At 52.5% G+C, this 18,841-nt stretch overlaps 1 protein-coding gene across 8 annotated transcripts in view; it reads right to left on the bottom strand.

Annotated features, from left to right (window-relative positions):
• The window catches only part of LOC135912192 (latrophilin Cirl-like), a 492,061-nt gene that overhangs the window by 346,540 nt on the left and 126,680 nt on the right, over window positions 1–18,841 (bottom strand). For 6 of the 8 annotated variants that reach the window (XM_065444565.2, XM_065444564.2, XM_065444570.2 and 3 more), the window contains one exon: window positions 1,625–1,680. The exons of the other annotated variants lie outside the window; for them this stretch is intronic. In XM_065444565.2, the coding sequence (XP_065300637.2) occupies window positions 1,625–1,680 (56 nt within the window). The remainder of the gene's footprint in view (window positions 1–1,624; window positions 1,681–18,841) is intronic. 8 annotated transcript variants of the gene reach the window in all.

The raw sequence follows: 18,841 nt of genomic DNA on the forward strand, positions 1-18,841 counted from the left end.
GTACCAATCTTGCCTACTTCAGATTTTCTATTGGATGCAAGTCACAGAATTGTGATATAATTTTTCTGTGCTCAGTTACAGAGTTCTAAACTTCATAGTTTCGTTTTCTAAAAATGTTCGATATTTGCCAATTTTTAATAAAAAGTTGACGACATAAATCAAAAAATCGAAACTAGATTTTAAGCTTTTGATTTAAATGCAATAAATCTCGTAAAATATCGTGCAGTGGTTGCCGAGAAACATGAATTCTCCTTTTACATGTATTTAGATGGGAGCTAAAGCTTCTTCTTAATTCCACGCTGAGGCACGCAAGAAATGCGACTTTCTCGCGAGTTCCTCGCGGTCGGAAAACTGAGGCGGTTCGCTGTACGCGTTCCCAGTGTTCGTCGTTCAGCGTACGTAGACGACGCCAGAGGCGACGCCGTCGGACGTTGGCTCGTGCTGCTTACGCACGAATTCGCATCATGAAAGTGAGCCTTTGAGGAACAGCGAAACCACGAGGCATTCAGAATTACGTGCGAATGTTTTGAGCGCGTCGGTAGTGCGTTGCAAGCTTCGGGTGTTTGTGAGAGCACGTAATATGGAGCAGCTCCCCGTTGGCGCATACCTGCATAATAGTGCGCACATGAAAACCATTTGAAAGTTTGCAAACATGCAATTACCGGTTTCATAACTATTGTTAGGAAATAACCGCGGAATATACCAATTGCCCGGGCTCACTTCCCGGGCCCGCACCCGGGTCTCCCTTCTTTCTCGTAATTTGGAATGAATAAGCGCGCGCACTGGGAATGCCTTTCCCGGGGTCGCCGAACGCGCCCAGAAACGCTGTGCTCTCCAGGCCCGCGCGAAGACACCAGCGTCTTATATGCACCGACAATGATCGAGAATTTTGGATCAGTGACCAAGTAAGTCAAAGTGAACAGTACCGCTAGGCCTCGGAGCGCACGTGGTCATACTAGGAGAATGCCAGCAAACTTCAATGTAGCAAAAATCGATAAGTAAATATAGACAAAGCGACAGGAAGGTGGCTGGACTAACAACTATAGCGCGACCACAAGCTCGCCCTATAGGGCTGAAAAAAGTCGTTTGTCGTGGTTTTTTTTTTTTTTTCTTGCCAGGATGTGATGCAGAGTGTACGACGTATACATAACACGTCATGTATTGGCAAAAACGACAAATGACTCTTCTCTGCCCTATAGCGCGACCAAGGAAACCATAAGGGCTGCGAGGCGTAGCGGTGTTTTTCGCCTTGACTTGGTCACTGACTGCAAATTCAGCCTGACTATAGTCGGAAACAACTTTAGAAAAAAGGGGGCGTTTACTCCTCCGAGGCGAGTGCACACGAGCATCCACCAATGGGCGCGCACTCTGGACCGATGTCATGCGCCGGACGGCCGGTGACTTCGCCGCTTCGGTCATCTGGGCGGGGCCTCCCCTTTTTTCTAAAGTTGTATCCAACTATAGACGTACTTCAGTCGAATCCTCGAATACAAAGCGACCACTTTTTGTGCCAAGTTGTGTCAATAAAGGCCACTTTGTAGGAGGGGGTCCCATCCTTTCTTCTCCTCGCTCAGCTCAGCTCTCGTGGCGCGCCCTTCGCTCAAGCTGTCGAGATGACACTCACCGGTAGAGACAAAGTGCGGCCGTCCTACGGAGAAGGGGGCGTGACCATGTCGCGTTCTGCAAAGAAGGGGCTGCACGTTAGGGTGACAAAAGAACAAAGTGAACAACGTCATACGCACGCGCAGTCAGACCCAAATGTTCGCGGGATCCGCAATATCGATGAATCTCTGCTAAGTATAAAGCGTGGCGTTTCTAATTAGATCTATCCCAGTGTAGGTCGCGAAGGACCTGCTGAGCTTGGACATCGACGCAGAGGTTTCGCGGCATCGTCGGCGTCTCGCAAAGCCGCAGATGTTGTGCGGCCGACTGTGCACACATGCGTCACTCGCGCTGGGAACGAATTGTGAATTTATTGCCGAAATTAGAGGACGTAAGTGCTCACCTACATTTGCTTAGCACGACCGTTTAGATCGCGAAATTATTTAGCGCTTAGGTTTCGAACCGCGGCGCTTGGCAGGCGCGTACAGTTCGCGACTACGGAGACCGTGCACGATGCCGAAGAGCGGCCGCTGTGCGAGGCCGGGCGACCGCGCTACAAGCGCGCGCAGTGTGGGCGCGGATCGTGTCTCCACGAAAATGCCGAGAGGGAAACACGCAAGCGAGATGGGAATAACGCGAGGCAAAAGCACGCGCGTCGAATTGAAACACGGAACCCCCTCAGCCAACAAACACAAGAAGGGCCAGCCGGAAAACGCTACGCCCGAGCCCAATGAGAATCAATATTATTCCGTATTCTCAACACAACGCCAACCTTTGATCCGCTTTGCATTGGCACGCTTTTCCTGGAATGGGAACTGTGAACAAAGCCAAGCTCCACTGGCCGCGATTTTGGGAAGAAAGATGATTCTCCCTTATCGGTACGGCGAACTTGGACGATGCTCCGGGAGCGGCGGCCAAGTTGAGACTGCGGCTTTCGCTCAGCCGCGCCACTCAAGTCGCATCCGAGCAGTGCGCCGATGCTGCAAGTGTCTCGCGCTTCGTGCCGTCCTTCCTTCGGTGTGGTCTTTTAAGCCCCTTTAAGGCAAGCCGACACGGCCACGTGATTAAAGGAAACCGAGCGGAATTAATGTTGATCTTCCGGCCAGAGAAAAAGAAGCCAGGCATCGCTCTTCGCGTTTAAAGGCGCAGGCCTCGGTGGATACGTCTCGTTCTAGAGAACCGAAAAACACCGAGCACGGTGGCAGTGCCTACACACAGCTGCAGTACTTCTGTTCTGGATGCTAATATTCGCTCGGAGTGGCTCGGGCCGAGTACCGTACGGACGGCGTGTGTGTCGCACTCGTCGTCCTCCGGCAAAGGAATCGCGCGAGACCGACCCGCAAGCGGCTCGCGGGAGCCGCCGCGAGGCAGAGGCGGCGCCCCTGGGAGACGTCAATTTGTCAGTCGGCCGCCTCGGGGATGCGCGGCGCCTTTGTTCGTCCGAACGCCCGCGCTTCCCTGGCGACAACAATGCTTTGGACGCCGCCTCACGCGTCGGCGCAGCGCGCGAGATAGCGCCGTTCCCCCAGTTCGCTCCCTTCCCCCACCCGCACGAACTAAACGAAAGAACACCCCCCTTCCAATGCCCCACGCCCGCATCGCTCGTATTCCTTACTTCTTTGTGTCCGGATCCCGGTGCCCGTAACGCTTACGATATCGCTATTATTTCTCGCGTTTATGGTTTCCTCTCTTTGAACGCCCGCCGTTGCTCTCTGTTCTTCCATTCATCGCGCCACCCTTTCCGCCCGGTTGTCGCAGCGGCCGCGCACGCACGGCTACGGCGGCCGCTGCAGTTGGTCGTCGAGCTACTGGAAGCAGTTGCGGCCAGCGCGTACACACCGGCGGTAAAGTGTCCCGCCCATAGCTGCAGGCACATTGGCGAGTCTCAGCTTATACGTCGTGCCGTTTAATACCCGTGTCACACGGGCGTTTGGAAGGCCTTCCAACCTATAGTCAGTTGACTCAAAGGTCAAGTTCGAGCTGCCACACGGGCCGTTTCGAAGGCCGCCGAGTCAAAGGTCTATCGAATCAACGGAGCACCTTACAACTCTATCGAAATCTCGATGGCCTTTGACCAACGGAAGCGGAAACAGCGCGAACATGCCTTCTCGTTCACATTGTGCTCGCACTCACGGTTAGAAAGAACAAATCAAACCAAATGCTCTTAAAATACTATATATGATTGTTATTCATTATTCAATAAACTGTTTTTGCCACTTGAGATGTGCGAACACACACCAGAACGGCAGCCGCATCGAGCGGCGCAGACGTTGCCGCAGTTTCGCTACTCAACAACTTAAAAACTAAACATATATGTATGGCAATGAATAAACAAATTTCTTTTAATGTATAAACAAATATAAAAGAAATTATAGTGCTTTTAAATGGTTTTAATGTTGTTTAACTTTTCGTGACATGAAAACGAAAATAAAGATCCGCAGCAACACACAATTTTGCGAGAAACGCTTGAACCACTCAACGGCCTTTCAAAAGTGCCGTGTAGCAGCGTGACAACTCCTTTGAGTCGATAGAGTTGTGGCGTTTCAAAGGCCGTTGACTGGAAGGCCTTCCAAATGTGCCCGTGTGACACAGGTATAAGACTTGCACGGGCTACCACAAGCCCTAGACAAACGCTAGCAAAGCGCATCTCGTGGCAGCTCGTCCAACTACAAAGCGTTCGAAAATTCTTTTCTGTCGCGCCAGTGTTATCGTCGAAGGAAAATTATAAGAGACACGGGACCGATGATGCGCCTACCAACGCTTCGCACCGCCTGTTAAGCGGAATATGCGAGTCACTGCAGTGTCGGTTTCACGCGCTCCCATGGTTAGACGCTGGAACAGAATAACGGGTATACACCGCGGAAATAAGATTTTAAGCGAAACAAACGGCGCGCGGTGAGTGCATTCTGTGCCACGGTCCTCTCTGACCAAACGAGTTTTGGTAAGACCCTCGATGTGGTCACACGCTGCCTCACCAGAGACCTGCGTTCTTGCTCAGTGCGACTGTCCCGCGAACCCGTATTGCGCCAGCGCTCACACATTTGCGGCCAAGCCAGGGCTCTCCCTATCCGCGCGACGAGGTGGGCGCGCACTCCGGCCAGAACAGCCCCCCCCCACCCCCCCACCCCTCCGGCGACACGCGGGCGTCGAGGAAACCGAAGACGCCGCTCCGCCAACGACAATGGCCGGGGAGTCGATATCGGGCGGCATAAGGAACAAAGCCCGGCCGTTGTTCTTGCCCGCGTGCACTGCACAAAGCCGCGCCCGCAGGGAGTGCGCTATCGCTTTGGGGTTATGCATGCGCGGAGCAGGATACATCAAGCCCGGCCGTCCGAAAGCAGCGCCTGAAATTACACGCCGGCTCTTTGCCGTCGGCGAAGGAGACAAAACGCACATATACACGAGCAGCTGTTCAAGCAAGCCGGAATACCAGCCATAGACAGCTTCGCACTTCTGTTTACACGGTATGCTTGCACCTCACTTTGCGTCTAAATCTTCGAAGACTCTCTTGGTTGGCCGGTTCGAGTGGGACCAGCGGGCGGTTGAACGAAGGACGGCGACGCGCTCATTATATTTATTTTGCAGTGAAACGACATCTTCGCCATGCCATGCTTTTGAGCAAACCTAATCGGCGGCTCGGGTACAACTCCGATGCTGCCTATACAAGTAAAACGCAGAATTCTTTACCGAGATAAACGCAGAGCACGTTTTCAATAAAATTTGTTCCGTTTGAAAGAGAATGTTATATTTTAGTGACTGTTCCAAAGCAACATGTTGGTTTAGGGCTTGCTTTTTTTACAAGAATAAAAAGAAATGAAAGTTTAAAAATTAACGTGCAAGTCCGAAGTGTACAGATTTCTACCTCTGCATCGAAAACAGATATCACCGTTCTGTAAGGTGCATCAGTTAGAGCATCCAAAGCGGACGAACTTGATATGAAAATTACAGCTTACGTGAATGTGTCAGGATATTTATGAGGCTTTCGCAAGAGTCATACTCGTAGAAGAACGGTGTATTACTGAACGGCGTATAAGACAAATTTTGGCCCCTTTGAATGTAATATTATGCGCAGTTGACAGAATTGCGATATGATTATTGATTGCTGAGTTAGAGTTGTAAACTTGATAGTTTCGTTTCCAGAAACCTTCCTAATTTCGACAATTTTTATTAAATGTCGATGGCATAAATAAAAGATCTACTGTTCTCAATCGTTCTCAATATGTTCTCAATCGAACCTTGCAACCGGTCACAGCCCGGGCGCCGGGGCGTAAAGCGTCCCACGTGCCCCTCGGCCGCGAAAAATGCGAGAAGGCACGAGACCTTGTTTCGCGCTGCTCGCAATTAGTGCAGGATGACGCGGAGGCAAACATTTCGTCTTTTCCTGAGGTTGCAGCGGTGGTGCCTGTTTTTGTTTGGCTTCCGCGTGGAGAATGACTGGCGACTCAACTGTTTGCCAGCCGAACGGCGTCCCAAATCCGCGACCGCCGATTCACATTCGTTCATTCTTAGTAGCGGCAGCAACGAAAGCTTCCCGCACAGCTCCTGTCGGTGAGCGAAGAAGGTGCGGAAGACAAGGAATTTTTCTGATCAGCCGGGCCAACTGAGAGGAATCACAAATTACGAGTCGGGGGAGGACAACCCATCGCTACAGCGGAAGACCCGTCGGTGCTCGGCACCACTGCCCGAGGACCTCGCGGTTGGGGCTGCGATGCAGACTTGTTGGCCGTCGAGGAGGCACACCGAAAACACGCGGGAACAAAACGATTGTGAGTTATCGCCGTGCACCGGGTACGCGGCGTTGAGATCGAATGCGTCACGGGAAGCTCGCATATCGAACCGACGAACACCGCGTCCCCCACGCCGCGGTTTCCGCGTCGAGAAAACGCCCCAACAGCACTCGCGCAAAGAGGAAGCAAACGGCGTCGTCCCTGCCGATGATCGCTGCCAAGCCTGCTCGGTGCGCCCAGGAGTCTGCTATATACGTCATCCTTCGAACAGAACAACACCCTCAGCTCAAATGTGCGTCATCTGCCGGAGCAAACTGCCTGTGAGAACAACCACATAAAACTTTTTGCTTCGCCGTGCTCGGGTTGCAGAATCAAGCGTCTTTCTTTAGATCACCATTGCACCTGCCCCCCGCGAGCGCTGCAGAACGCAGCTGGAGCGAGGGCCATCGGCTCGAACGAACGTCCGCGACGGCCTGCCCGACGCTCCGCTGCGAAATATCTGGCGAAACGCAATTTGCGATAAGGGCGTTTCGAAATGCAAAAGCTCTCGCTCTTCGACATTTGAGCGCAAATGTAAGACAATTCTGGGACAGCTTTCTACGCTGAGCTGAACGGGGCAAATGCTTCCCCAGCTGACGGGGCCAGACGCGGGCGGCGATACACAATGAAACGCTGATGGCTGGCCGTGGAATGTCCTCGGACAAACGATTTCATTCAATGCAGGCGGACGCCATCACGGGTTAATCGCCGTGCGATGAAATTTCGCCAGTGCACGTTATATTACGAGGACATCGCACCCATTCGCAAGCGATTATGGCTTGACGTAGCGCCCTAAATCTTTCATAATTGATTCGCTCCGTTCTGTACCCGCCTATAGACATATACAACGACCGCAAATAAAAAGAGGGACAACATTTCCCGATTTCAGAGCCCCCATACCACTGCATTAAATAGTTGGGTCCCCATTTTGCAGAGCTCCTACAATGCAGCCTTGCCAGTAATTAAGCCTGGCCATTGCTGAGCTGAGAGCCGCCAGCATTCTCTTAAAACACTTTCGTGTCTTGACAAACAACGAGTTAGCGCTTGGCTGCATTTACAATGGAAAGCAAGACAAAAATATGGGTAGCGGATCTTCAGTCTTACTGCCCGATAGAATTATATATATTTTTTCTTCCTTCCCTTTCTGCCCCTTTCTTCTTTGAGCACTGCATATTCTTACGAAGGAAATGCCACATACAAAAATTCGGTCGACACTATAGGCTAGAATTTTCTGCGCCTCTCGTGGCGTCTACTACTTGTTCGAATGCCCGCACCCCAATGTCAACGCCCCTCGACCGGCTGGCCAACGACGTCGTAGGAGATGACTGCATCGCGCACCGGCTCGATATGCACAAGCGGCAACAGCGCAAACGAGAACGAACGCCATGCACAACACAGATCGGGTGCTTGGTATACAGGAAGAAATTATGCAGATCACACGCACTGTGCGAATCGATATAAGCAAAGCTTTCCGTGCTGGATGCTCTGATTGCCAATAATTAGCGGTGTTGTTCAAGCCTAAAGCTTAATTTCTTCAACGTTTAGGCTAACCCGAGAGAGGTGAGTTGATGTTAAACGTTACCTTGCGTGCACCACTGCTGCTTGCCTGCATGATACACAGAACACAAAGGGAGAGGTGTTTGCTTGAGGCGCTGTTGTGCGCCATATTTTACAACCTCTCAGAGGGTTGAGGTTGCCTTACATGGCAGATCGCATTGCGGCAGAAGTATTACACTTGGATTATGGGCCTGCACGTGCTAAAACCACACTCTGATTATGAGGCACGCCCTAGTGGCGGATTCCGGGTTAATTGTAACACCGTGCATGTGCGTTTTCTATTTCGCCCCCGTCGAAATCGGGCTGGCGAGATTGCGATGAAATACACGACCTCTAGCAATGCCATAGCCGCAAAGCTAACGCGGCGGGCAGAGAAGTGTTCATGTGACATACGATTGCTTCCGTAGTGTCTCCTGGGCCCTGCGGTGCAGGATGTGCTTCTGCACATCCTGCGTAAGTTGCCCGCTTGACCAATTTGCATGGCGTTTGTTTTTCAGAAATAGCAGCAACGTACTGCACCGTACCTTGAACTTAAGCTTATGCAACCGCTGTCGTATAGTAGTGAGGTTTCCTTGCCTTCTCACGTCACATCCTCTTCCCTCTCTTGTATGGGAACTGCCTCTTCTCCTCCCTCTCCTTCTTCTTTCCTTCTCCTCTCTACAATTCTATCTTCGTCCCCTCTGGCCTCGCATGTTTGTAGAAAGGGAAGCGCCGGAGTTTCTGCAATGCTTCTGACGGGAGTCACGTGTAATTAAAGCTTTCAAGCGGCTGATGTGACGACGGCTAGGGAAATCCAGTGGGCATTGTGCACATTCGACGCAGCGGGAAGAAAACGAGTTTCTCCTGTCGCCTTTCCTCCAACTCGCGCTTTTCATCTATACACGCTCCGAAACACCCCCGACGCGGTGTGCGCCACAGCAGCCGTCACACCAGCCCGCAGCAGTAGCAGCAGCAGTAGCAGCAGCAGCAGCAGTGGGAAAGTCAAAGGAAGAGTCAAAGAAAGCTTCGTTTAAAAAATATATACCGCCTGCCACCACACCACCCTACCCAAGCGTGGTTCAAAATGTTTGTGCGCGCTCCTCAACTTGTTCGGCGCACGCAGCATGTTACGTCGCGCATCCCGCCTTCCGGCGCAATCCCGGCCACCCATCAACGCGGACATCGAGCGACGGTCATCCTGCAAAAGAGCCGCACGCATCACTGTTTATTGCCGTTCGCTTCCTCATCGCACGGGCATCAGAACGCCGGCAACGACGACGCCTACGGTGGACAAAGGAGCAGACGGCGCTGTGCAACGACCGACGAAGGCGTCTCGGGAGTCGCGCAACGCCGTGCGTGCGCAAGCAGACGGCGCGCTCAAAGGGGAAGCAGCGACCCGAACGCCTCTGCGCGGAGTACGCACGTATCTTCCAGCAGACGAAACATGCTGTGGCCGAAGGAAAGGAAAGACGATCAAAACGCACAACCAGAAGCGAACAACAGAAGGCGAAATCTGCACATGCACAACACGAAAGGCAGACGACTTACAGAAAGAGCAAGAGCAGCGGTACAGGACCGCGGGGCACACGAAAGTGAAAGCACATGTGCTGAAGCAAAAAGCGCCTCTCTCGCGCGCGCACGCACACACGCACGCAGAGGCTGAAACTTTGCAGGAAGTGCGTAAAACGCAGCAAGCGAACACGCGCGCCAGCGATAACAGAATGCGCAACAGCAACGCAAGAAAATGCCCGGACGATGTGCCGGAAAAGTCGGGACGGACGCTGTCCGCGCAGACCAATAGAGAAAAGGGGGAGGAGAAATTCATCCGGGCCGCTGCCGGCCAAGTGGCCATCATCACGTGGCAAGAAGCCGCCCCGCGCTGAAACAAAGGAAACGAGCTTTTGATTGCGCATCATCTCCGGGAAGCACCGCGTTCTCGGCCGACGACTTTGATCGCGCGCCTCCTTTCCCCTCGTCCGCGTTCCTCGGGCGGCGCTGGTTCGCCTACAGGGCGGCAACACTGGTGGCGGCAGCGCCGGTAGGTGCCTGCTACTAACGGCCGATGCTGGGCCAGACGGTTCGGCACGATTCCAAATGTAGCAGCCAGGCGTCTGACGACGGCACATAAGAGCAGCACTTGTCTGCTTCTCGACTTCGTTCAAAGTCGTTGTTCCATTTTCAATTACAGTCCACCCGTGCCTGGATAACAACGCGCGCGCTGTAAGAAGCACGGGCCCCGCAGCGTGTGTAAGCGCTCCCCTCGCGCGCGCGCACACGCACCAAAGCAAGATGCCCGTAGTGACAAGACCGCCGACGGGTGCGCTGATGCATACACTCGGCGTCGTCCTTGTTATCCTCTCCGTGGCGGCACAATATGCCACGAAACAGCGCTGACAAGCGTGCTCCTCCTGGCGGACGTAACGACGCAAAGCCGAACTGTGCATCACCTCTCGCCGCTGTAGCAGAAACGAGATCACGGCGGGCTTTCATTTGGGCAGAAGTGAGCACATAACAACCGGGAGGACAGACAACGTGCTCAACCTGTATGTCACGAGACGAGTTCCCAACTCCGTAAGGGATGGCAACCAAACTTTACTCTTCTGTCAATTCGCATACCCTGGCATATTCGCATCTCGACGTGATCATATCGGCTGCAGCACGCACCCATTTGAAAACCCATTCTAATTGTGAAGGCGAAACAAGACTGCAACCGGGAATGAAACGTCGCATTTTTCGTGTCATAACAACGAGATTCTGCCTTGACCGTGCAATGAGAAAGCGATCCGAGTCACCAAGTTTTCTTCCTTCTTTATTGTCCCGGTGGCACTTATCTACTCGCTCCTTAGAGCGAGCTTCGCTCGGGCTCCATTTCGATACCGCCTATTCAAATACGCAGAAACGCTTTTCCGAGATAACGCCTGGATCGATTCTAATGAAATTTGTTCCACTTGCGAAAGAATGTTAAATTTTAGTGACTGCTGGAATGGGAAGTTCGATTTAGGGCCAAAATTTGTTAACAGAAATTTTCAAAAATTCGTAAGTTTGAAAAAAATATAAGAGCCAAGTTTACAAAGTCGTGGCTATGTGATGCCCCTGCGGTGGACTTTTAAAGGGACACTAAAGCTGAACAATTAATCAGTTTAGACTAATGAAGCATTGCTTGAGAACTCTGCTGGCAGTCATATAAAATATTTTGATTATTAGATGAGGAAATGAAGGTCCAAGTATCAGTATTCGAATTTCGCGCCGAAACCCCAGCACCGGTACGTCAGCGTGACGTCAGGGATTCCAAAGTATGTTTTCGCGTTTGGGCCACGTTGGCTGAGTAAAGGTTCCCGAAAGTTCCAATGTTTAATATTTGGTTCCTTTAGAACACAATGTAGTCAATCTGTACCGCTGTATATAATTAGTAGGCCCTAGAAGATGCCATCAAAATCCAAGACGCCACAGCCACCAGGTGCGGGAACTTCAAGTAAGCGTCGCCACCCGCATTTTGTTCTTGCGCTTTTTCTGGCTTACCAAACGTCTTATCGTTGTAAGACTGGTGTTTTTGGTGTTGTAGAAAGGTAATTTACTGATGCAAAAGAAATCATTTTTCACTTTAGTGTCCCTTTAAGGTAATAAACTGAACTGAACTGAACTCTGCACAAAGAATAGACATCGCATTTCTGCGACCTGCATTCATTAGATCATCTAGATCGGGAAAAAAATTGTATGCCAATTTATATCTTACATGAGTTTTTACATAGTTTACAAGGGTATTTCCCCCCCCCCCCTCCAAGAAAAAAGCTCTATTCAATTGTATTACCCGTTCTTTTGAGATCCATTTCTAATATATCATTTTTTTTTTTTGCGCTTTCGGTGTACAGTTAGATGGAATCTATCTATCTATCTCGTTCAGCAAGCTATCCTGGGTACTAGGGCTGAAGCAGAAGTCGGCGTACACAATTATCGTTGCTAAAAACGGACGCCAAGTATCCAAGCTATATATAGGGGACGAATTTTGAAACGATTCGTTTCGTTTTGCATCTTTATTTTCCAATATCGCGGCGGCGCCTCAACCAGTGACGAAGGGCGGAAAAAGTGTGAAACGAAATTAATCTCCAGAAAACATCGCTCGTCGGCACGTCGCGACCGGGCGGGTGTCGTCTTCCGAGACGCTCGCTAAATCAGACGGGCAGCAGCACTGACAGCGCTGCGCTGGGAACTCTGGCAGCGCTCGCGTCTAAAACGCCACAAACAGCAAGAAGAAGGTGAACGAAGGAAAAGAGAACGCGCAATGCAAAGCAAGCGTCGGGGGAAGAAGCTGACGCACTGCAACCTCGCCGAGTAACTGACATCCGAACTGATAACACAGAGATCGCGGGCGAAAAAGGAGGGGGTCGACAGCCGCGAGAAGTTTTGAGTAATGGTGGCCGCCCTTCCCCGCGTGTACAGCAGACTAGCTGGTAACAAATGATGCCGAACGGGAGACAGTCTTTAATCAAAAGCCGGGCGCTTCACGCGGCCGTGCGCTGCGCAAACAGTCACACCACCCCAGGCTGCAGGCAGGAGACGCCGGTCGGACCGACTGGACAAACAAGCGGCCGGGCACATCCGCTGGACAGCGATGCTGCTGCTGCGGTGCACTTATCGCGCGCAACTATTATGCAGGTAGCTGCGTGTCGTCAAGGTTGCGTAATGCTGCGCTGTTTTTCGCCCGTCGTCACCGGCTCGAACGATGCCGCGGACACTGGCCACCCGGAGCAGCGGACAAAGAAAAACAATCGGCACGAATGGAAATAAACTGGCAGAGGCGCGTGCCGAAGCGGTCACAAGCCATCGCAAGGGCGTTGAGCGCGATCAGAGCCGAGTGCAGCAGGCGTGCACTTACGGAACGCGGCGGACTTGCGCGACGTCACGGTCTTAGACGTGCCCCCCCCCCCCCCCCCAACGCTGTCGTAAATGCGCGTAATCTATGTGTAAGGTGTGTTCTTGGACAAGAAGTGCGCCCTATGTACGTGCTGTCGGCCAGAAAAGCAAACGGACCACGGCTTAGGTGGCCGGAGCGGCTGCGGTGCCACGCCGGGACGCGTTGCCATCTCGCTGCGCGCGCTGACGGCGACAGTGCACCGAGTGACGCTAGACTTGTTGCTAGGCGTCTGTTGCTAGGTGTCACTTGCCTGGGCGTAGCATGCATTCGCAAAGCACGATGTGTCTTCTCCTCTAAAATAGAGGAGGAGGAGGAGGAATAAACTTTATTTGTGCACAGCAGATTAGAGACCTAGGCCTCTACCTAAATGACGGCCTCGAGCCCTTGGGCCCTGGCGGCATCTTCGGCCTGCTGGATTGCCTTGCGTTGGTCTTCCGGTGCACAGCTGAGCAACGCGGTCTCCCACTGCTCTCTGGTTTTAATTATTTTATTCTGTATGGGTGTACGAGGACAAGCCCATACCATGTGTTGTAGGTCCGCCCTTTCTTCACAGAATCTACATCTATCCGTGTAAAGGTCCGGGTAGTAGCGGTGGTAGGCCACCGGGTTCGGATATGTATCTGTTTGTAACAGGCGCCATGCCGTCGCTTGCCGTCTATTTAACGAGGAGTGTGCCGGGGGGAAATGGGCCCTTCCAAATTTATAGTGTTTGGTGATCTCGTTAAAGCTGGTCATCCGGTCTCTCTCCGTTCCCAGTATTTGTTGCGTGTCACCTGCTCGGCCTGTAAGTTCTCGAGCCAGGTTGTGCGCTATTTCGTTCCCGGGAAGGGAGGAGTGTGCGGGTGCCCATATAATGTGAATGTCGCGATCTTCACGAAAGTTGTTTAAAATTCTGAGTGCTTCCGGCGAGATTCTTCCTTTCGCATAGTTCTTGACTGCTGTCTTGCAGTCGCTTACTACGATGTTGGCTTCCGTGGAGGCTATTGCCAGTGCTAAGGCAGCTTCCTCCGCCACCTCTGCCTTCCATGTTTTCACCGTCCCACTAACTCTGCAGTCACCCTCTAGACTAGTAGCAACTATCGACATACTCTGTCCATTTGCGTACTCCGCCGCGTCCACATAGACCACGTCCCTGGCATAACGGAATCTTTTGTGGAGAGCTCTCGCTCGTGCGTTTCTTCGATCTTGGTGAAACTCCGGGTGCATGTTTTTGGGGAGTGGGGGTATTGATAGATGTTCCCTTATTTTCCTTGGAATGTCTCTCCGCACTCCGTGCTGTGCTTCGTAGGTTATTCCGATGTCATCTAAGATGTGTCTCCCCGTCAAACTCTGCGTAAGCCTTTCATACTGCGCTACTCTCTGCGCCTCAATAAGTTCGTCTAATGTATTGTGCACGCCGAGCGCCAAGAATTTCTCGTTTGACGTATATGCCGGAAGTCCCAAGGCTTGCTTATAGGCCCTTCTAATAATGCAGTCTATCTTGGCTTTCTCCGCAGCGTAGAGCTTGAGGTAAGGAACCACATATACAATACGACTGATTACGAATGTTTCTATTAATCGGATGAGATTGTGCTCTTTCATGCCATAGTGCCTGTTGGATATCCGCTTTATTAGTCTGATTGTTTGTTGAACACTATTGTCAAGTAGTCTAATGGTTTCTCCATTATGGCCGTTTTCGGTTATGCGGAGTCCCAGTATTCTCAGGCTCTCCACTATCGGTATTGTGGTGCCTTCTACTGTGACCACAATGCCCGGCCTTTCCCTAATGCTTTTTCGACCGCGGCATGTGGGCCTATAGAGCAGAAGTTCTGATTTTTGCGAGGAGCATCTCAGTCCCTTGTCTTTGATGTAGTCTTCTACCGTGTTTACTGCGGTTTGAAGGATCTCTTCCACATGCCCATCGCTTCCACCCGCCACCCAAAGATGTAAAATAGATGTAAAAAAAATTAATCCGGCATTTTTTTTTATTGAGTGCCATCTCAGGTTTTCCAAACCCGTGCAGCATGGCGTCTGCTGTATGCCTTGTCTGCTAGCGTACTGTTTCGCTGCCGCGAAGGATATACAGAAATCTAAGGATCCCCAGATTTGTGAATATTAGTTCATTGTACTCTGAGGCATTGTTAACATGACGCGGAAGCTGACTAATGATCGTTATTCTGAAAAGTTCGGTATTCTGGAGTTGATAGCACAAATATTTTTAGATTAAAAGCATAAGAGGCAGCTGGAGAGTACTGAAAAGTTCGTTAATTTGGTGCTCGTAGTAAAGTGGTTTCACTGTACTATAATGAACTTTAGGGCCGGCGGGACAAGTTACAGAGGGGGAAGGGCTGCTTGGACGTCCGAAGTTATAGTGGCGGCGCTCTATGACCCAATGCCAAAGCGAGTAAGCCAAGTATTCGCGGTCGACGGTAACTTTTCATCGCACTGATGACCCTGCAAGCCATGGGATGCTTCCGTGAATAAACTTTCACGATTGACCAGCTTTTCCGATTCCTCTTCCCAATCATCTCTTGATACTTTTGTAAAGAAAATTTCATAACGGCGGACGTATTGTAGTAGCTAATTAAATTAGTTTTCAGAGGCGCCGCTGATATAAATATTAAAGTCACTGCTGGAGACAATTCCGGAAAAGTAATATTGACAGAGAAGACGCGCCCGCAGTAAAGCTTGGCCCCTGTAATCGCACAGCCGCGACAGCAGATCACGCGTCACCGTAGCCGCCGTTGCGGCTGCTTGCGTGATGTTGCCTAAAATCGAGCAGCGGTGGACGCCGGCTGCATGCACCAACGTGTACGGTGAATATAAGCAAAACAACAATGAGAACGGGTCCTCGTTCCTTTTCAGTGCCGCACTTTGATGCCCTGCGACCGTCCGCTACTGTGCGACAGCGCCGTGTGCTGCGCTACCGGCGATGCACGGCCCCCTTCGTCGCGACTGTCAGCGGCAGAGCAACTGAACGGCGCACTAGAAATTTATCAAGCGTGACGAGGCCCCGCGTGAGGGCAAAGTCTAGCGTCACTCGGTGCACCCTCGCCGTCAGCGCGCGCAGCGAGGCGGCAGCGCGTCCCGGCGTGGCCCCGCAGCCACCTAAGCCGTGGTCCGTTTGCTTTTCTGGCCGACAGTACATTCGCGTGCACGTGCTATACGAACGTGCCAGCAACTTGTATTCCCTCAACGCGCAGTTCGAAAGCAATTCCTGCAGTACGTTGTCGCCCCCGACTACGTGTAAATATGCGATGCAGGATGAAGAACGGAGCACCACTATAGACCTGCACGTGACGACAGTGCGTCCAGTGTGCTTCGTTCATCAGCAAAGCCTGCGGGGTCACGCGCTGCTCAAATGCAACCCCCATTTTCTCCGCTTCAGCGGTAAGAAGATTCGTCCTGCAGCCTTTGTTTTTTGGGACACTGCTCTTTACAGGGGCTTTCATTTTCTTGCTTCTACAAGGAAACGGCAATCGTTTTTTCTCGCTACTAAATGCTATACCAGCATTCTCTGCGCGAACACGATGTCAGTAGATATCTACGTACGCATTTGAACGCACTTCAACTTATTTCTATACACGGAGCTCGCGAGAGATGAAACATTCCTCGCCCGTTTTGGTGCAGTCACCTTCCGCCCGTAATTTCCGGCTTCCAATCAATCACAATGGCGCGCTGCACTCGTGCGCGTTGTCCGATCGTTCTTCTTCTCTCGCTGCCTGCAGGAGCGCTCGGCGATCCGCGCAACCGGAAGTGGCGCCGCGGAAGTATTCGCAGCTTCCGCGCAATCAAGCACGTCGCTTTCTACTGCGCGCCCCCCTGTGCTCCGCTTTCGCCAACATTTCCCAATTTTCCCCGGACGCGCGCCGAGGAGCGCTCGCACACCGCCTCCGAGCCCATTTCGCGGACGGGGCCCATTTAAAGCGAACATTCCGTTCGCGAGAACCACCGTGCGTAATAGAAGGCAGAGTCCGGCTTTTAAAACTGTTCCCGGACCCCGCGCAGTGATTGTTCTGGACCCCGAACGAACTGTCGCTGCCAGCCGCGCTAGCAGGCTGCACACGGAGGCTCGGCAGCTGCAGCTCGCGACGGCTGGATAGCGCCGCGCGGAATGGCTTGGCTAATGGCCGCGCGCCGGACTACCGAGACGAGATGCAGTGAAGAAAAGCAATGTGTGTCCCTTGTATTGTGGAAAAAAATAAGGGGGGGGGGGCTATGTAACGTACTTCAATGCAACTACACGTCGAGGTGACTGTCTATCTCCAAAAGCGTAGCGTCTTGCTTCGATATTGCTTTCTAAATCTCGTTCGTCAATACGAATTGCGAGCACTTAATGTTCGCTGAGGCGAGTAAAATGGTTTCGGCAGGAAAGGCTCGACATAGCTCAGCGGGCTACGGCCTATGACAGTACAGGAGGTGGAACCCCTTCGCGAAATAGACAGCCACATTCGAGGACCACGTGATGACGTAGGTAGTAAGCCGGGTTTATATTCGCCGTAAACGTTTGTTGTTCGCGCAGCTATCCGGGGCCACAAAAGGCACAGCGCGCTCGCGCCCGCTATCTTCGCGAGAAGCGAGCGCCGTCTGCTGAATCATCCAGCAGACGACGTCGCCGACGCGCGCGCAATGGCAGATGCGGCGTTCGTCCTCCGGTATATACGGCCGACGAACCACACGCACACAAAGGCCAGCGCCGAAAGGCTTATCAGCGTTGGAGCCTGCGCCCGCAGTTCGCGCTGCACGTTTGCACGAATGGCGAGGAAGCGGGGATGCGGAGTGCGTCCACTTCCGGTCGTAGCGGGGAGCACCAACCGGAACTTCCGGCGCGAGCCTTTCCGGTGGGGTCTGGGGCTGAAGAATGCGTCGTCCTCCCCCGAGCCGTTCGACTACTGCGTTGTGTGACTGCGCACGCTGCAGACGCGAGCTGCCCTCTGGACGCAGAAAGGGTTCCAGGCGCGTCTGTTTAGCGGGGCCCACACGACAGTGTGCCGGAACATTCGCTGGCGCTATCAGCTTGCGAATGGTGCGAGGGCCTTTGCGCCGCCGACACACGGCGTCGTTTTCGGCGCAGAGTGTGTTCTCCGCCGCGAAGGAGAATCGGTCCAGGAGGCTCGCAAACTTGGAGGGTGAAGGCGCAGACTGAAAACAAACCTCGTACACTGCAGCAAACACGCGTCGCGGCCAAGCTGAGTGCAGAGCAAGAAGGACGGCCGGCGCGTGGTGGCAGCGCGCTCCCTTGACAAGAAAATGCTGGGAAATACGTACCGACGGTCTAGTGCCTCGAAATGGCCCGCACGTGCCAGTTCGTGTCGAAAACACGCAGCACCGAGAATCGTGATGGCGCGACCGGAAAAGAGCGCACGGCCGGCGCGGGACCAAGGCGCACGCGTACTCCGCACACGCGCAGCGCCAAGCAACGCGGCAGGGGAGGCGAGAATCACGCCCCGTGGTTGCCGCAGCGCGCCCGGTTCCGTTTTGGGTCGCACGACGACACGGCGGCATTATGACAGAGCTGCGTCCGGCCTGCTGGCCCGTCCGTTTCTGCGCTCTTTTGATCGAGCAGGACGGGCGGCGCGCAGATGCGTTACCACTAGAATCTAAAATTAAGATTGACTCCACCCCCCTTCGATACATGTTTGGCTCATAGAGAAAGGCGGACACTGGCCAGCTCACAAACCGCGAGGACCTCTTTGTGATATTGAGGTCAAATGAGCGTAAAAGGAACACAAAAACCGCGTGACTGCAACGTGGCTTCGTCTCGAAATCGTCAGTCGTCCCGCTCACCCAACGCGCGGAGAAGCGAATCTTGGTGGCTAGCTGCAGTGCGTACGTGTCCGCGAGTATGTGCGCTGTTTCACTGCACGAGGAAGGAAAATATCAGCGAGAAAAACAGAACAAAGACCAGTAGAAATTGAATTGAGGAATTTACTGGTAAATGAGACGTGAGAATTGAAATCTACGAGTGCACTAAATAAAAGCTTTAGGGCACTAAAATCTTCGCAATGCCAAGTTTCGACTCCATACTTGAATTTCACATTACACT

Source organism: Dermacentor albipictus, chromosome 9 (assembly GCF_038994185.2).
Source record: "Dermacentor albipictus isolate Rhodes 1998 colony chromosome 9, USDA_Dalb.pri_finalv2, whole genome shotgun sequence".
NCBI lineage: Eukaryota > Metazoa > Arthropoda > Arachnida > Ixodida > Ixodidae > Dermacentor > Dermacentor albipictus.